The sequence below is a fragment of the Pteronotus mesoamericanus genome, unplaced genomic scaffold, assembly GCF_021234165.1.
Source record: "Pteronotus mesoamericanus isolate MK-2021 breed Mesoamerican mustached bat unplaced genomic scaffold, CSHL_Meso_final contig_169, whole genome shotgun sequence".
NCBI lineage: Eukaryota > Metazoa > Chordata > Mammalia > Chiroptera > Mormoopidae > Pteronotus > Pteronotus mesoamericanus.
The window spans coordinates 2,470,753-2,489,728 of NW_026555068.1; the positions used below are offsets into that span (position 1 = coordinate 2,470,753).

Here is an 18,976-nt window from a genome sequence, read left to right on the forward strand (position 1 = left end):
GGTGTTGATCACCAATTGCCCAGAAACTCCCGTCGAATAAATAGTAATAGATACACTGATTAGCAACCAGGAAACATTTTGGTAAAAGTGTGCGTTGCATTCAGGGTAAAGGAGGCCTGGTGGATGAGAAAACACTTCTGGTGAATTTCCACACGCAATGCCACTGCCTTCACTTCCTAGGAACCGGGTGCTTTTCAAGACCTTTGTACAACTCATGCATCGACCTCTCCAATAATCTTACGAAGTTGTACTATTGTTAAGTCTATGTTATTTGAGGCCCTGACAACTTGAAGGGGCTTACGACGACAGCCTGACCATGACCTCCACGGCACATGCACCTCTTGGCAGTGGCAGACTCCCCAGTCTCAACCTATGCTCAACAATGTCCGATCACACCTGCAGGTCCGGGGCCGGCCATCCTGGCTCATGGTTTTGTTTAAATTCTGGAACATAGTTACACCAGCTCCCTGGGCATCCTTGTTACTATTTCTGTTCCATCTGTCACGCCCAGATCTGTTTCTATAGATGGCTCATTCTCCGGGCTGCAGGTCACCTGCTCCTGCTTCTGGCATGTCAGTTTTGAGCAGATGCTGGATGTTGTTGCCATCCTGATTCTGTGGTCATCTGTAAAGAACAGAGCTACTGGGCCTTGTGCTGGTCAGTCATTAAGAGTCTCTTGCTTTGTTTGGGCTGATCATGGCAATTTTTGTCTGAAGCTTTGTCCAGGGAGGGGCAGCAGCTGTTGTCTAAGGTTAGTCTGGTCCCACTACACAGGACGGCCCTCCTGGAGTTCGTGCGGAGTGTCCCAAGTGACGGCAGGGCTCTCCACTGGGCTACGGGGATTCAAGTAACTCCCATCCCACGAAGGGAGCCCCCTCCTCCCACGGCCTCCATGCCTGCCCGACCCTGTGGCACTTCCCCTGGTACATTCCCCACTGGCTTCCGGAGCCCCGTGAAGTCCCCTCCTTTCCAGATTGTATGCCCTGTGGCTTCAGACCCCTAACTACAAGTCTCCTCACTCACTTCCAAGCTCTGCTCGGGATGCCTCCGTAGCCCATGTCATGAACGCACCTCCAGGACGAAAGCTGGATGCTATGGTTCACCTCGTCTTCTTCCCTTATTCGAGGGGCACTGAGCTAAGCTGCCAGTTGCCCGAGTTCTGAATAGACCATTCCTCCGGCACCCAGCTCTTCGTTAGTGGTGGGAGAGGGGACCCAGTGCGCACTGCCCCAGCACGGCCAGAAGCAGAGCCCTACTCCCCATGCTTGAAGTCGGTCTGGCTACGGGGAGACGCCGAATCATCTTCCCTCAAATATCAGTGCTGCGTTTCTCCTTGCTACCGGGAGCTGTTTTCTTGTGCCTTTGGAAGTAAAGCGACTTGAGCTGCTTTGTCTTTCCTGGGAAAGCTTTAGGTTCTGACACTTCACCAGAGTATTTCTTTCTGAGAGGTTTGTTTCCTTCATTCCTCCTTCAAGGCACTTCTGGCCCTTCGACCTGGTGCCACCCTCATCCTGCACCAGGGAGTTTTCTGTAAATTTCTCCTCCCTTCATTTCTGTACCATTTTTCTTCTGGAACTCCTGTTAGATAAGACTGGGCCTCATGGCTTGGTCCCTTTTATCAATTCACTTTATCTAATAGTTTTTGACTCTTTCCCTTCTACTCTCCTTTTCTGGACTATGTCTGTGTTTCTCTCCCCAGTTACTGACTTGGTCTTTGGTTTTCTTCCTCCCTTCATTAATTCATTGTTAAAAAATATTCACTCATCCCTTAATCTATCACTAAACAAATGTTTATTCATCCATTAACTCATCATTAAAGAAGTATTTGTTGAGCTCTCGCATTCCAGGCACATTTCCAGGAACGAGCCGTGAGAAGACAAAAGCTCACTGGTGAAGCGCGTGCCCCGTGAAGCGCGGGTTTGCTTGGCTGGCACAGCAGCCAACAATGCGACAGTCAGTAGATGACATGTAACTACCGTATGCAGTGATGCAAGGGGGGAAACAAACTACATGTGACAACGGAGAAATGCAGGGAGGGGTCAACCCCTGAGGTGGTTGGGAACTTCTGGGAGAAAGTGGCCCTCAGGCTGAGGTCTCAAGGACAAGGGCTCAGCCATCGTAAGCTGCGGGGAAGAAGGTCTCCAAAGAGCAACAGCTCTGAGACAGGAGGCCAGGGGCAGAGCAACAGCCTGTTCAGAATGTATAAGAGGAGGCCCATGCCCCCTCGGTGTGCAAATGGTACACATTTAACGTGAATGCTTTTTTTTTTTTTATAACACTCAGTTGTTGATCAAAGAGAAGTTTCAGGAGGCAGGTCCATCACCATTTTGGATGCTCAGGTAACGGGTTTTCATGGAGAGCAAAGCACCTAACAAAAAGTGACTCTTCTCACATCTCCCGTCTTACAGAAGTGCTGCCAAATGGGAGGCAGCAGCCACCTAGAGCACATTCAACCGCCATGTAGATGTCACTTTCACTCCTTTTAAAGACCCATCTGAGAGATTCTCCACTATCTATCTCAGAACAAAGCGTGGTTCCTGATGGCAGTTACATGAAGGCCATCTCGGAGGAAAAGGAAAATCAATACCCTGCCATCTGGCATGTCAAATGCACAAACTGGAATAAAAATGGTGTTAGCCCCCCTCACGCCCTCCTCCTGACGGAGGCGGCGGTGGCAGGGGGTGTCACTTCATTAGCACCCTCACGGCTTTAGCTGCATTACAGCTCAGCCGCCCTGTCCTGGGCGCGGGGAACAGTGCTCTCCTGGGCTGCTTGCAACTCATGAAGCCAAGGTTCATTTTACTTGAAAAGGTGTAAGCACACAGGGTGCATCTGTCTAGGCCTATTCTATGCAAAGCAAATTTCACAAACACTTAGGAATGTTGTAAGTAAATAAAGGGAGAAAAATACAATGTTTACTGAACTGGGCAATCTTATGTCCTCAGAAAGGACACCTTGAAGCAGTCAACTAATCTGGAATCTAAAGTACCAGAAGTACAGTATTTTGTGTCTATTTTAACATTTATAGGTTTCTGTATTCAACTTGACCCTTAAAATAGTTATGCCTCACTAGAGGAAGAGGTCACAGCTGTGAACCTGTTTCCATTTTCTTCCTTCCCTCGATGGGGGCGCATGCTGGTGTCTTCACTTCCTGCCTCACTAGGAGGAAATACAATGTGCCAACTGCACTGGCCCATGTGCAGGTAGGTATAAACAGAGACGCCCTGGCTGTGTGGTGACAACCATCCATGGTGACCAGCAGAGGCAACCACCCGCTGCCTGCCCAGCCCTCCACCTTACCCATTGCTTTGAAAAGCTTCCTGACCCTAAAAAGAGCCCATCAGCTGTTTTTTCTTTCTATAATTCCTTAATAACAGAAAATAAGATCTGCTGTTGGAAGCCTGAAAACAGGTAACTTCTCAGCTGGATGTTCTTCAAGGTGAGCCACCGGCAGACTGTGCCACCTCCTCTAGCGGTCAGCATCTCAAGAGTCTGGCGGCCACGCAGGGCCCACTGCTCTGGTCAGCAGGGGTGGCTCGGTGAGCAAGGCTGTCAGCAGGACTCTTGTCTGCTTGCAAGGTGACAGAGTATGCAAGTGGGAAAACGTAAGAAACCTCACCCTCAGACAAAGCGGGCAGGCACAGGATAATTAAGAGAAAGGCCACTTATAGGGACAAGAAAGGAAGGGCCACGAAAGGAGGCAAGCAATGCTCGATCTCAGCAGAGCAGAGTCTAAAACAGGCGCACGTGTGTCTTCCTCCCAACCTCGGACTTCCGGCACAAATGGCTGCCGCGTTCTTCCCGTAAGCGCTGGTGTTCTAAAGGCAAAAACTCAGGGTGCAAAAACACGTCCCCGAACAACCAATTCACCTTCAATCCACAACAGGATTGCTGCTCACCCTGCTGTAGAACCCCACAGCCTCGGCACACCGCCAGGTCACACAGGTCAAACTTAACCCACTCCACCAATGGCCACAGGACCACCACTCTGTGCACAACAGCCTGCCCGACAGGCTCCCGTTCCCCTGGCTTTCCCAGTGAAATGAAATGTTATGTGTTATGAATGTAATGTGTTAACATGTCTTCCCTCTAGAACAAATGCCCTAGTAGGCCTAGCACTGTGGCTGTCACTTAGTAGGGGCTCAGTCAATATTTCTGAATGAATGATTAAAAGATATGGTGTTTACCTTTGTTGGAAATAAAAAAAAGAATCATGAGATAGGACCCGAGTCGCAGCTTGAAATCTAGTTGGAAAGAAAAGCCACTCGCACATGAACAGGTAACTGTCCAAGGCAGTGATTTGCAGGTGCCAAGTCCATGTACAGACACTGAGAACATTCAGGAAGGCAGGCCACCAAATGGTCCGGGCTTCACTCAGGCACCTGTCCGCAGACTTGGACGTAGAGAGTAAAACAGGACAAAAAGTTGAATTATGACCAGGAAAAGATTTCTATGGGCACATCCAGAGGGTTCTCCCTCCACAAAACCACAGGAAGGCTTTGCACTGGCAGGTCCAGCCCAGGTGCGAAACCCTCTGTAGCTACTTACTTTGTAAACATTTCCCGTTTCTTAAGGCTTTCTACTCGCTAGTCCAGGGAGGGAAGGAACTGGTGATGTGCTTCCTGCTGTGCAGCTGGAAGGCCCACAGATAATACCCATTCTCAGGAGCAGGAAGAAGGAATAAGGGCATGGGCCTCCAGCCTCCTGAACTGGGGGCTTTTGTAGAAAATGGACAACACAACCTCAGAAAAGAAATTTTAAGGGCTCACAGGGCAACCTGCAGTTTGCTCTTCAAGCCAGTGGGGAAGGGTGGACCTGGCAGCAGAGAGTGGTGAGCTGGAAGCGGGGAGAGGGAAGTCCTGGAAAGGGAACTCAGCCCCGCCAGAACACTCCCAGGGATCCCAAGAGAGGCTGTGTGGGTCAGATGAGCAGAGAGGGGAGCCCAGGGAAGACCTGAGGGATGGTATTCCCCCAAAAGATGTGTCCACATCTTAGTCTGGAACCAGTGAATGGGACCTTATTTGGGAAAGCATCTTTGCAGACATTCAAGGTAAGGATCTTCACATGAGAAGATCAGCTGGGACTCTGGGTGGATCCTAAACCCAACGATAAGTGTCCTTATACAAGGGAGATTTCACAGACACAGGGCCGAGTGAAGATGGAACAGAGACCGGAGCAAAGCGGCCACCAGCCCAAGAATACATACAGCCCCAGACGTTGGGAGAGGAAGCCACCCACCCGCCCTTGGAGCCTGTGGAGGGACTGCGGCCCAGCTGGATTTCAGACTTCTAGCCTCCAGAACTGAGACAATGAGTTTCTACTGTTTTAAGCCACTGAGACTGTAGTACTTTGCTAAGGCAGCCTCAGGAAACGAACACACCTGTGATAAGGGAATGACACATCAGGGAGGCAAAGAACACTTCCTGGGCTGTAAGCACAGGCCCTGCGACATCGCCATCCCTTCTAGTGAATGAGTGGGAATAAGGGCTGCCGGGCAGAAGGGAGGGTGTGTGGTGGTTCTCAGACAGGGCGGGAAGACTACTCGTTGGAATGGCTTGCCTTTGCCCAGCTGGCTTCCCTTCAGTGGTCCATCCTCCCAGCTCTTAATTTCTCCTGAGCCCACAGCATTCCATGGGGGTGGCCCAAGACCCTGGTAACCTTTGAGACACTAGGCCACGAGGGGAGACCCACATACATAACTCTTTGGGTTCCTTTCTGCCTCCTAGGAAAATGCCAGCAAAGATGCTATTACTGTCCTACACAAGGAAGATAATACAGAGAGGGCATAGCAATTTGCCTGGTGTCACACAGTTAGCAGAGAACTCGCTGATCTCAGACACCAGGAGTTTGGGTCCAGAGCCTTTGCACCTGATCACAAGTGGATGCCCCTTGTTTCCTGTTCAATCCTGATTCAGAATGGTTTGTGGAAAGTCTCTGGCATGAGAAAGAGTTAGTGTGAAGAAATAAAGTTATAAAATATAAAAACTACAGAGATATTACTGGGATATTTGTAGCTATAAACATCCACGTTAAAAAAGAAAGATCTCATATTGATAACCAAACTTCCACCTTAATAAACCAAAGAAAAAACTAAACCAAACACAGGCAGTAAGAACGAAATAATCAGGATTAGAGCAGAGGTAATGAAACACAGAACAGAAAGACAAAGGAGAAAAATCAGCAAAACCAACAAAACGAAAAATGGGGTCTTCGATGAGATCAACAACCTTGACAAATCTTTAGCTACATCAGTGATTTGCAACCTTTTCCATCTCATTATACACATAAACTAATTACTAAAATTCTGCAGCATACCGAAAAATATATTTTTCTGCCAATCTATCAAAAAACCCCAAAAACTAGGTATAACTTTGATTCATTCACACTGGAGAGCTATTGTTGTGTTGCCTGTCGTCACTTTCTTATTTGACAATCTAATGGAAAAGAAGTCAGTGGCCCTAACTAAATAGTCAGGTATTGCATGTTTTAAAAAGTCTTGTGGCACACCCGGTGTGCCATGACACACAGGTTGAAAATTGCTGAGCTACGCTGACCAAGAAAAAGAGAAGGCTCAAATTATTAAAATCAGTAATAACAGAGGGGGCATTACTAATGACCTTACAAAAAACAAAAGTTTTAAAAGAAATTACGGAAGACCTAACTAAATGGAAAGAAACTGTGGTCAGGGGTTGGAAGACTTGTTAACTAGTATTGTTAATTCCCCAAACTGATGTACAGATTCAGTACAATCTCTATCAAATGCCAGTTACTATGTTTGCAGAAATTAAAATGCCAATCCTAATATTCACATGGAAATGAAAGAAGCTCAGAATAGCAAAAACAATCAGGAAAAGAAGGACCAAGTTGGAAGATTCACATTTTCTGATTTCAAAAGTTACTGCAAATCTATAGTAATCAAGACTGCGTGGTACTATCACAGGGATATAGATCAATACAATAGAACAGATTTCACACATAAGCTCACATATTTATATCCAGTGATTTCCAACAAAATGCCAAGACAATTTGATGGGAAAGAATAGCCTTTTCAACAAATGACGCTGGGACAACTGGATATTCAAATGCAAATTAATAATAATAACAATAATAATCATGTTAACTTCTACCTCATTCCATGTATAAATATTAGCTCCAAATGTATCAAAGACCTAAAGAGCTAAAAATATAAAAATCCTAGAAGGAAAACGTAAGTGTAAGCCTCTATGACCTTGACTTAGGAAACGGTTTCTTAAGATAGGTACCTAAAACACAAGCAACCAAAGGAAAAGTAGATAAGTTGGATTTCATCAAAGTTTAAAACTTTTGTATTACAAAGGACTCTATCAAGAAAGTAAAAACCAATAGAATAACAGAATATATTTGAAAATTATATATTTGACAAGAGTCTAGTATCTAGAATATGTGAAAAACTGTTACAACTTAAAAATGCTAATAACCTAATTAAAAATCAGTAAAAGCTTGAATAGACATTTCTTCAGAGAAAATACAGAAATGGTCAACAAAGACAAAAGGATGGTCAACATCTTCAATTATTACATTTAGGAAAATGTAAATCAAAACCACTTTACACCAACTAGGCTGGTTATAATAAATAAGTCAGCCAATAATTACAAGTGTTAGCAAGGATGTGGGGAAATTAGAGCCCTCACACACAGCTGGTGGGTGTGAAATAGGGCAGCTACGATGATGAACAGTCTGGCAGTTTCTCAAAAAGTTAAACATAGAGTTACAGTATGACCCGGCAATTCTACTCCTAGGTAGAGACCCAAAAGAAATGACAGTTTGTACAAAAACTTGTACAAGAATGTTCTTCGCAGCATTATTCACAATAGCCAAAAAGTGTCAACAACCCAAATGCCCACCAATGGATGATAGATTAGCAAAATGTGCTGTCCCATGGAATGGAATTACTAGTCATCTTTTAAAGGAATGAAGGGCTGACCTGTGCTGCAACTCGGATAAACCTTGAAAACATTATGCTAAGTGAAAGCAGCCGGACATGAAGAAGCACATGCTGTATGGTTCCATCTACGCGAAATGTCCAGAACAGGCAAATCCCTGGGGGAGGGGCCGGGGTGGGACTGCTCATGGGGATGAGGTTGGGCCGCAGCTTGAGGCGACGGTTGTGTCACCTTGTGAATATACAATTAAGCACTTTAAAAGGCTGAATTTTATGTGTGCAAAAGGGTATTTTTTAGTAAACAAACAAACTACATGAGTAAGTGAGGTGAGAAAAGAAGAGTCACTGGTCCCTCAGACACTTCTGACTTCCTTGATTAGAAAATACAGGTCCCTGTGGGAACCCCACTCTTTCCCTGTGGGAACCCCACTCTTTCCCTCAGTACACCCCTGTGGTGGGCCCTTCTGCCCCGGGACTCTGAATAAAATGTGCTAGTGGGAGTGCACAGGTACACGAACGAGTGTGTACAAGCGGGTGTACATGTGTACACCAGTGTCCTGGCCATGCACTTGCACATGTGCTAGTGTGTACTGGTGTTACATATCAGCACGTGTATTAATTACTGTGCGCTAGTTTCGGGGCCCCCAACCTCCGGGCCTGTTAGGAACCGGGCTGCGCAGCAGGAAGTGAGCTTGCATGCAATGCGCTGGAATCATCTCGAAACCATCCCCCACCACCCTGATCCCTGGAAAAATCGTCTTCCACGAAACCAGTCCCTGGTGCCAAAAAGGCTGGGAACCGCTGTGTTAGTGTGTGGAATAGCGCATACTAGTGTGTGTATTAGTATGTGAGTTCATATGTACCAGCATGTGTACTATGTGTATTCGTGTATGTGCTAGTGCGCATACTAGTGTGTACTAGTGTCTATACCAGGGTGTGCCAGTGCAAGGACTAACGGGTATGACAGGCCCGATTCCCACATGTGAGAGAAGTCCAAGTCCTGCTCAGCAGGGACTCGGCAGGGAAAGGACGCCTCATCTTGTTTCCTCTCTAGGGATCCCTCCTGCTCCGCTGGACAGGATGGGCCCCATAAAATGAGCTGGAACATGCCCAGTACGCAGGTGTTTGCTGAGCACCTGCCATGTGTCAGACCCTGCTCCAAGTGTCAAGGATACGGCAGTGAACACGAAAATCTGCACTCTAGGGCAAATGCACAAAATGCAGCAGCCATCAAACACTGTCGTGCTGAGGGGCACGGGGCAGGGACACAGAGGGCCGGCTATGCTGCCTCCAGAAGGGGATGGCTCCCTCGGGACATCTGAGTCGAGACCTGAATTAAGGGGGATATGGAGGAAGGGCGATCCAGGCAGAGGCTCACAGCAGCGAGGCCGAGGCAGGGGGAGCCTGACGTGTCTGAGAGCCTCAGGGAGGCCGTGTGTGGGCAGCGCGGGCAGAGAGGCCCGGCCCCGATGACGTTGGTTCTTGCCCCCACCTCGTGCACATGGGGAAGAAACTGAAAGTCGATCTGCAGTGCTAAAGAAAACAGTGTGCAGCTGATCGTTGGGGGACAGAACCCAGAACTTGGTGAGGCAGGTGGTGAACGTCCTGATGTTCAAACAGATATTTGAGCAGGAAAACTGCCGACAGAGCCACATTGGCACACAGATTCAAGAAAGCACTTGCAGAACCAGTGCAGTGCATTTCCTTGCATGAATTTGAACCCAGTTAGGAAAACGGGGTTGGTGGGGCACAGTCCTAACACAGCTCCGCTTCGCAGCTGTCTGCAAGGATCCACGACACCCCATGCAGCCCAGGGCCATCGTGGTTCCAGTCTGTTCGAGGAGCCAGACGCCTTTCTCCAGGAAACACTGGAACGCACCAAATCTTCCCGATTCCCACACTTACACCTTCTCTAAACCCAAGGTTCTTAAAAACCAAGAAAGGGGACCACGTGCAGAGCACACTCCTCTGTTTCATAAGAGAACCCCAAACTCTCGGCCTGAGTTCCAAGTCACCCGCCCGTGGGATTTTATGTGCCAGCAGTGGGACTCTGGAAATAGCCGCACACCCACAGTTGGAGTGGTGGCGGCTGCTCTCAGGCAGTCCTGACTTTAGACACTTGTGTTCCTGTAAACCACAGCCTAACGTGCACCCTAATAAGACGCCGAGATGCAATGGCCTTAGTGTCCTGGCACATCACACATGGACTCAGCAGTGCACAGACCCTTCTACGCTCCATCTCATAGTCGTGGGGCGAGACAGGGCCACTCGTGGGACAGCGCTCCTGGCCCACAACTGCTGTGTTTGCCCTCCAGGCTCTGTTCTCTGCTCAGCCTGGTCCATTCTGTCTCCCCACCACTAACATGCTTTCCTGTTCTATGTGAGGCTTGTGTTAAGCAGCCTTAAGTCCTTTTAGAACAAGGAGTAAACCAACCAATAAATAAACAAGAAAATAGGCAACTCTCTCCTCATGGCTACAAAAACCTGAGAGCACTCCAACTATTTTAAGAGGGATGGAAATAATGAAGAATTTAAGGATAAAACTTGCTGAACTCATCTCCCATGTACTCCCTTGTCCCCAAGTTTCAGATAACAGGGAATTCTCACCTTCTATACACCCTGCACATGTCCTACACCCTGTCCTTTACTGTGTCCCATAGGTGTTCCTACACTGTGCTCTACACCATGTCCTTCACCATGTGCTACACTGGGTCCCTACAGTGTCCTCCGGCATGTTCTACAGCAATAGCCCTGCAGCCTGAACTGACCGTCGGATGATGAATGCGACCTGGATACCCAGGACAGGTCCCTCTCGGACAGTAAACAATAGGGGACACTCCTCACTGTCTTTCTCTAGACCCTACTCATGGGCCAGAGTTCCTCATCTGTAACCAGGGTGAGACAATAACCTCTTCGCCTAAACAATAACTTTGGCTAGTTACCACTAGGATGAGCATTTACTTTATTGAGTATGTTAAGAGCATGCCAGGCCCTCCAAAAATGATGTCATCCTGGGGAACTATCAGGTCTGGGAATTCTGATTCATTTGTTTGAAAACAACAACCTGCCCAGCTCCCACGGATCAGTTACTATTTTGGGGCATATTCGTGTCTTACCGCGCGGCCAGCTTGTGGCAGACGACACCCGTGTCGGTGATGACCTCACTCAGCCTCAGTTCCAGGTGGACCTTGCCCTGAAAGGCACAAGGATAGAGGGTCATGGGGGAACGACCACACAGAGTGTTCACAAATGGTGGCTACATCTGCCCGTACATGGTGTCCACCGTACTCCCTTCGGCTCCCGCCCAGATCCCAGGGACCTGGGAGGGCGTGACTCCCCAGAGGCTTAAAAGTTCCAATTCATCAGGCACACTGGGCTCCCATCTCTGCTGACAGCAGGGAGCCAGGCACTGAGAAGCCCAGATCTCGGCCTGGGCCCTCATGGCAGCAAATGCACCTATACCACTGCCACGCTGTGGGCAGGGCTGAGTACTGTCCTTTCGGGCCTTTTTCTCACCTGTAGGACAGAGTGGCCTAAGGGAGGGCGGGAGGGATGGTCAGGCAGGATGCCCACCAATAAGTCCTGGACATAGGACCAGATCACTAACACTGAGGCTTACAGCAACTAACAACCTCCTTCTTAAACCAAATCTAGGACAAAAGCTCGCGATCAAACAGAGTAAGAACACACCACAAAACAGTCTCCTGTGAAGTCTGGTTCCTCATCTGCCTTCTCAAATACACTGGGTGCCAATGCTTTCATGGTTTAATTTTTAACAATGGCCATGGCCATTCAAACTGACATTTCACTAAGTCATTTTAAATGGGCTTCTAAGAAGAGAAAGAATGTGTCTCGGGTGAGATGGAGCCCCCACTGCTGACGCCCGGGCTCGCCGTCCTGTTTCCTGTTTTTCCCAGAAGAGGACGACACGTCCACTCCAGCAGACCCTGTGACTGCTCATGTTTCCTCTCTGAGGGCAAACACTTCCTTACCAAGGTGGCAGATATTGTCAGCCAGTTTGTGTTGTTATTATTTTCTGGGGATTTGGGAGAGGATGGTATGAGGTAAAATAAAACAATACAAACACTATACACGACCAAAATGACTCCCTCCTCCCCCGAGAGGTTAACTCAGATCTGCAGGTCACATCTGTTGTTACGCGGCATCACTGATGGTTGGGGCCACGCCTCACGCGGTCGGGGCATCACACCACCTCCAGCACAAACAACCCAGCCCACAAATGCCGACGCCCAGAGGGACTGAGGGCCACACCTTACACCTCAGCATGGGCAGGAAGTTTGGGTTTTCTCTGCACAGCTGGTGTCTGAGCTCACAGAGCATCGGACACTGACATGCCAGTCTGAGCATCAACCTGCTCAGCTACATGCGTCAAGGTAAGTGGAAGGGAAGGAAGGAGGCCTGACCTTGCCCCTTCCTTCCTGGAATTCCTTAAACTCAGAAGATTCAAGCTGGGCCCTGGTCTGTGGGCAGCTGCTGGCACTGATTGTCTGGGAAATCTTTCCTATAGGATCATCTGACACATGAGTCAAATTCTCACAGATGATCTGGATGTGACCACTGGGGTTTGCTGTGATGGCTCATCAGTGCTCTTTTCTGAATATACACTTTCAGAGCAAGTTTACTAAAACAAAACAGAGCACAAAGCAGAGAGCTCAGTGGCTGCTGGGCGCCCTTGGGGGAGCTGAGGAAGGACTCACTGGAGGCTGAGTGAGGGACTGCCTCCCTCCCCATCCAGCACCAAGAAGGACACGAGGCATGGGGAGAAGGGACCCCTTCCAGCTCTGAGCGCACGTTCTGGCAGCCGTGACTGGCTGTGCAGCACAGGCCGCAGCTCAGGTCTGTCCCTGCCTATTGCCTCGTTCTGTTGTTCACAAAGGGTCAGGGAAGGAACCAGAGTGACTAATTCTTTTTAATAAAGTGAATTACCAGAGATCTTTAAAAACATCAATTCCAGAAGCGTCCAGGAATGTGCCATTTTTTTTAAATTGCCCTTTCCTCTCATTCTGCAACTCATCGACCTCTTGTTGACCCCGGTTTTGTGACTCCTTCGGACACCTGCCTTTTACTATGAATTATACAGCAAATGGGTCAAGAAAATAGATACCATCCTCTACCGTTCTAAAAGCCACCAATGTGACATTTTAAAATGAAACTGGCTATAGGGAAAAGACCTTAATTGTACTTTTAAAGGCCAATTTGAATCTGGGGGAGCACTGTTCCTTTGGTGGTATGACCACTTCACAGTGGGCACTCGAAGAACTAAGTAAAGCGCTCAGCTCAGGGCCTGCAGCTTAGCGAGCAACCAATAAACGCCATCCTTCCTTCTCATCATAGTAGTAACGATAATGCATTTGCCATCCATAATTCACAAATGCCTAGGAAACTGGCCTAGCTGGAGTTAGCAGCTCATCTCACAGATGATAAGAACCAGGCTCAGAAGGACAAGGGCCTTGTCCATGGCCATGCAAAGGCATTAGTTATGAAACAGTGCAAATATTCCACACGGCCGTACAATTCACACACACAACCACGTTTGTAAGATTTGTGCTGATGGAGTTCTGGATATTGATTGTGGTGGTGGTTACACAAATTACACAAATTTACACTCATGATAAACTGCACAGGATACACACGTACACACATGCAAGCACACACAATAACCTGCATAGAATATACGCGTGCACTTGTGTGTGCACATATGCGTGGACGCACGCGAGTCCACATGCATTCACGTAAGACCGGTGAGATCTTAATGAGGTCTGCGTATGGTGGGAACGTCAGTGTCCTGGTTGTGATCTCGTACCAGTTACACAAGACGTCACCATGGGTGGCACGGGGTGAAGGAACACGGGCCCTTCTTCACCATTTTTAGTCTTGAAGTATAAATTGGAGGGCACACAATTTGGTAATCATTATTCCCATGCACCTTTTGTGACTTCTTATGAATCTGTCACCCTTTCAAAATTAAAAGTTAAAAAAAAAAAAGGCAAGAAAAAAGAAAAGTTACACTTGCCAATAAAGTTCAGTTTAAACCTGGGGATAACGCCGTGGAAGAGGACAGCGAGGGCCGCTGCAGGCTGCCTGCACGGTCCGCTTTGATTCTGGCGACAAAGGATGTGCAGTTTAAGAGCAAGAGTGATGGGGAAATAAGTCAAAATAAAAAGCAGGAATGGTTCCAGTTATAGAGCATCATTTCACAGCACATCACTTCTGGAACCTTCTGTCTAAAGGTAAGCCTTCAAGTCACCCGAGCAGGTGAAGCTGGCTGTTATATTCTGGATATTACTGTTTATCTTTACTGTCAGAACTCTTGCTTTTCAACCTCAGGCAGAGTTATTAGTTCTGCAGTAATTACAGTGTCTTCTAATTTACACAGCACATTTGGGCCCCTGGGTCAGAATTAATTAAGTGTGAAATCCCAGTATGATGCCTCCCTTTGGCTCAGCTCCTCAACGCTTCCCTCTGGCTGCCTCTTTGTTCAAGTGTGCGGATCCATCCCGAAGGCCTCCAGGCCCTGCGAGCCCCCCAGCCTTGGCAGGCAGAAACCCTGAACCCCCTGCCTTCACCCTCAGAGCTCGGCTGAGGCCGAGGTTCCGGAAGGAAGCACGAGGACTGAGGGCCAGCCAGGCCTCTGCAGGCTGGGCAAGGAGCCCAGGAGTGGTGCGTGCCAGGCAGGGCCAGGGGACGTCCTACGGCAACGTGTCAGACACTGCGCAGCTGTTCACAAAACCCCGCTGTACAGATGAGGAGATGGAGGCTCGGAGAGGCCCGCCCCTGGCCTGCTTCACTAGTGAGCGGGGGCCCTGCACTGTGAGCCAGGCCTGCCTCTGCCAGAGACCCTGTGCTGGCCACGTACCCCTGCCAAGCCCTGGCGTCTCACAGGACCTGCTGACGAAGCACTTGTGCATCTCAGCATTAGGGCCGCCGTGCTGTCCAGTTATGGCTCCCCGTCTTGACCCAGCCATGGAACAGGCTGCGAATCACACAAACCACGGTCACAAGAGAAGAGATGTGGCCACCGTCCCGACAGGTGTTCAGGTGTGCTCCTGGACACTCAGCATGGGTTCAACTGAGCTACGGGCAAGTCCAAGAGCAGCTTTATGGAGAAGGGTTAGGATCCTAGGTCCCTGCAGTCTCCCCTGCAAGGGAGAGAGACCCCCAGTTCTGGGGGGTAGCTCCTTTCACTGGACAGGGTGTCCGTCCCAGTTAACATGTTGCCCAGACAAGCTGGGTGAGCCCCGGGTCCCTCTGACAATGGAAACCTCTTCAGAGTGGTCACTTCTTTTAGCTCTAAATCCTTCTTTGCTGAGTGTGGGAAGCTTGAAAACACATTTGGTGACCTCCCGCAAACACTGGTGAGGTTCTGTGTGCTGTTCTCACTCCACAGCTTTCCGTTTTCTTATCCATATTGTCTCCTCACCTTCAATTATGTTATTGTTCTCCCATATTTTGTATTTTTAAAGCTGCTTCGATCATGTATAACAAAGTGTGACAATAACCAATTGAATAAACAAAATTAACAAGCCTATACTTACTGTAAATAAAAAGACACAATTTACTAACCATTATTCCGCTAAGGCCAAAACCCTGTATCTGTTTCTTTAACCACAGTGTGTATTCCATTCCCAAAGGCTTCCTGTGTTCCATGGGCTATGCTGAGGGTCTCACCTGAACTTCTGAGTCAGCGTCGACATGCTGCAGCTGGAACCAGGTGTCCCTGTTATGGTACTTCTGCAAGTCTTCCTTCTGAATGGCCACCTTCCCTAAAGCCAACAATGCAGAGGAAAAGCAGTCATGAGAGGGAACAAATCCGCCAGACCCAACACGGTTCATCAAGGTTCATAAGCATAAGTCACTCCATTTTTACTGCCAATTATTTCAAATGGTATAATCCAAAACAGGTAATCAGATCAATTGATAATGCCACGCTGTCTTCCTTCCACTAAGATCAGTGTATGAAACATTTCATCTTGGAGGTGCCCATGTCCCACCCCGGTGGTGGAGCACATGCCACGCGTCCCTCCCACAGCCCTCGCGGGTCTGCCTGCTCTCACACTGGGAGCACAGCCTGGCTGTGGACAGGGCCCACCTCGTATGAGCATTTTCACTACTTGCATGGTACCCAAGGTGGTTGTAGTGAGGTGGGGGCAGTAGGTGGGGGTTACTTCCTGCAGATGAAAAAACAGCTGTGCCAGGCGTCTGCACGGTGAACTGCTCAGGACCTGGGGGCATGTGGAAGGGGGTGAAAGAGGGAGCACTGAAGGCAGTCAGGGGGCCACATGGGCAGTGAGACACGGCCACGCCCCCCCACCATCACCATCCACGCTGCAAAGCGGGGACAAAGCAGCGTATGCTTGGTAAGGCTTTGATGAGGATTTCATGGGACTGTGTGTATATGTGTGTGTATTTGTGTGAGCTATAGCTTAGAATACACACGTGCATATTTAGCCTATAGTGTGCAAACTTAGCTTAAATGTGTGCATACACATGTATGTATGTTACGCTTACATAGTATATGCATGCTATGTGTGTGTGTGTACAGTTAGATTATATCATATGCATGTGTGTATATTAGCTTATACATCATGTGTGCATATGCATGTGTGTAAGGCCCATAGTCACAAGGGCACACATGTATACTCAGGTTAGTTCACGGCAACAACAAAAACTGAGGATGCAGTTGGAATGAACCACTGCCCTCCTACTGCCCACCCGGGTCTATGAATCAATGTCTCTCAAAGTGTGATCACAGGCCACCTACATCGAAACACCTGGAAAGTTCCTACAATGGAAGTTCCTGGGCCCGATCCCAGATGAAGGAAACGGTCGCTGGTGTGGGGTCCTGGAACCTTCATTTTCCCAAGAGGCCCAGGGGCCTTCTGTGGGCCCCAAAATTACAGGTGGTACACTCTGGATAGTTTTATGTTCCTCACACAGGCTTGGTACTTTGGTGCTAGAATTTCAATAAAAATACACATGTAAATATATGTATTGACATATGTATTATGTATTTTATATGCAGCTTTTGTTTCCCTGCCTTTCTTCTAGTATTTCTTCTTCCCCAAACGTCCTCATCCTTTGACGTCCCCTTGCAGTGAGGCCCCAAAGGCTCACAAAAGACCCTGCTGGGGCCCCCGCCCAATCTGTTCCTCAAGGAGAAATTTAAGGAAAAAGAAGAGGGCAGTCTGCTGTTTGGTCTTGTGGGAGTTCAGATTATGCTACCCCAAAAGGCCTCTTTGGGATTAGGATTATTTGAGCTAGAAGCAAATGAAAATTAACAGATTCAGGAAGAAGCCCCCACCCCGGGCCTCCCTTATATGCCTATAAGCAAAAACTGATGAGAAATGGGGGCTGCCCCGAGTTCCTCGCCCAGGAATTTTTATGGTCATGAAGGAGATGGCAAGTCGGCACCAACATGTCCTGCACAAAAATCCTACTCCTCTGCTTCCCTATACATTTGCCGTCCCACAGCCTGCCACCTTGGGGGCTCCGAAACCTTTTCCACGTCTCTCGTGCCTCCTCTGAAGTGTACTTATTCCTTTGTTAACATGCCAAACCAATCCAAGTCTAACTAACTCCGAGTTACTCATTATGGAGATTTCTCCCACATGATGTGTGCTGCAGGCATCAATAAACTGTTCGTTTCTCTCTTGCTAATCTGTATTTTGTCAGTCCAATTTTACAGCGCCCCAGCCGGAGACCTTCAGTGGGCAGAGAACAAGATTTCCTCTCTGACGGTCTTCACATCTTGCTCTGAGAACTCGATTCATTGAGCCCTGCTCTGGACGCCAGGCCCCGAGAGACTCGCCCACCAGGACAGATGAGGTGTTTGAAAGGCAAAACGAACAGGAAAAAGCTGATCCATGTGCTAGAGGGTGAAAGTGTCTGGAGAATCAGGATAATTTGCTTCCATTGATACTTGCCTTCAGTCTCCATCCATCCGTCATTGTGCCGTTCATTATTTCGGCATACTTACATCGTCTCACATTCTCTCTCAAAGGGAAGGTGACTGTACCCCACACTCCCCCTACTACAAGAGACTTGGGAAACACCCCGAAATCGTCCAATTAGGGCTCCTTGGTCCAAGGCCAGTTAATTCCACACAGCCAGTACTTTTGTCCACCTGTGAGGTGGACACAGCATATGAGCACTTCAAGAATTCAAGTGTCAATGCCATTGCCCACGTCAACCTCACTGGCTCAGTTCTTACAGGGCAGAACTATCTGCAGCCAAATCCCGCCCAGTCACACACTACGTAATGGATTAAGCCAGTGCACACAGTCAAAGTCAGCAGGTGGGAGAGCAAGAGAGACAGATGCAGGAAACACGCAGCGGGCACAGGCTGCAAAAAAAGTACACTCCACAGAAATTCAGAGACCCAAATTACAGGCCACACGGAATTTCCTCCAACATGCATCAAGTTAAAATGGCACAATGGCTTGCTCCCTCAGGGCTCGCCCCAGGCTCCTCCCCATCCTCCACAAATTGCCTTGGCGGGCATCCTGCCAAGGCCCTGCCACCTCAGCACACCTGGTCGCCAGAAAGAACAGCCCCCAAGAGAAGATTCCGTCTCTGCTTGGCTCCATCCTTTTTGCCCCAATGGGAATATGACTTTGAGTCTTGCAAGAATAAAGCCACATGAAACAAAAAATTTCTTGGACTCGAATTGGGCAACATATTTCATTGAAAAAAAATTTCAAATCCTTGGATTCCATGATTAGTTCGCTGGGTAAGAGGATTACATTTAAAGTTAGAAATGTTAAGTAATTGCAATGTTGTTATGAGCTTTAACTGTAATAGGGAGGAGTCATGTATTTAATGCTTACATGAACCCTACAACTTACACATCATCACTCTTTATTTTTGGAAGTACTTAATGTAATATTAAGTAGGTAATATAGAAACGTAGTACAAAATGTGAAACATTCAGAAGAATGTAAACTACAGCCAAGAATAAGTTTCTCTTTCCCCTGCCACAGAGCTCTTGGCTCAAGGGTCGCCTCTGTCACCAGCTTCCAGCCTGTCCTTCTAGAG

General features: G+C 48.2%; 1 protein-coding gene across 1 annotated transcript in view; it reads right to left on the reverse strand.

The window, feature by feature from the left end:
- Positions 1-18,976, reverse strand: part of RASA3 (RAS p21 protein activator 3) — a 116,545-nt gene that overhangs the window by 28,465 nt on the left and 69,104 nt on the right. Inside the window, exons 4-5 of the mRNA XM_054565900.1 lie at positions 15,611-15,705; positions 11,038-11,114 (exon numbers count right to left, since the gene is read on the reverse strand). Coding sequence (XP_054421875.1) covers positions 11,038-11,114; positions 15,611-15,705 — 172 coding nt within the window. The remainder of the gene's footprint in view (positions 1-11,037; positions 11,115-15,610; positions 15,706-18,976) is intronic.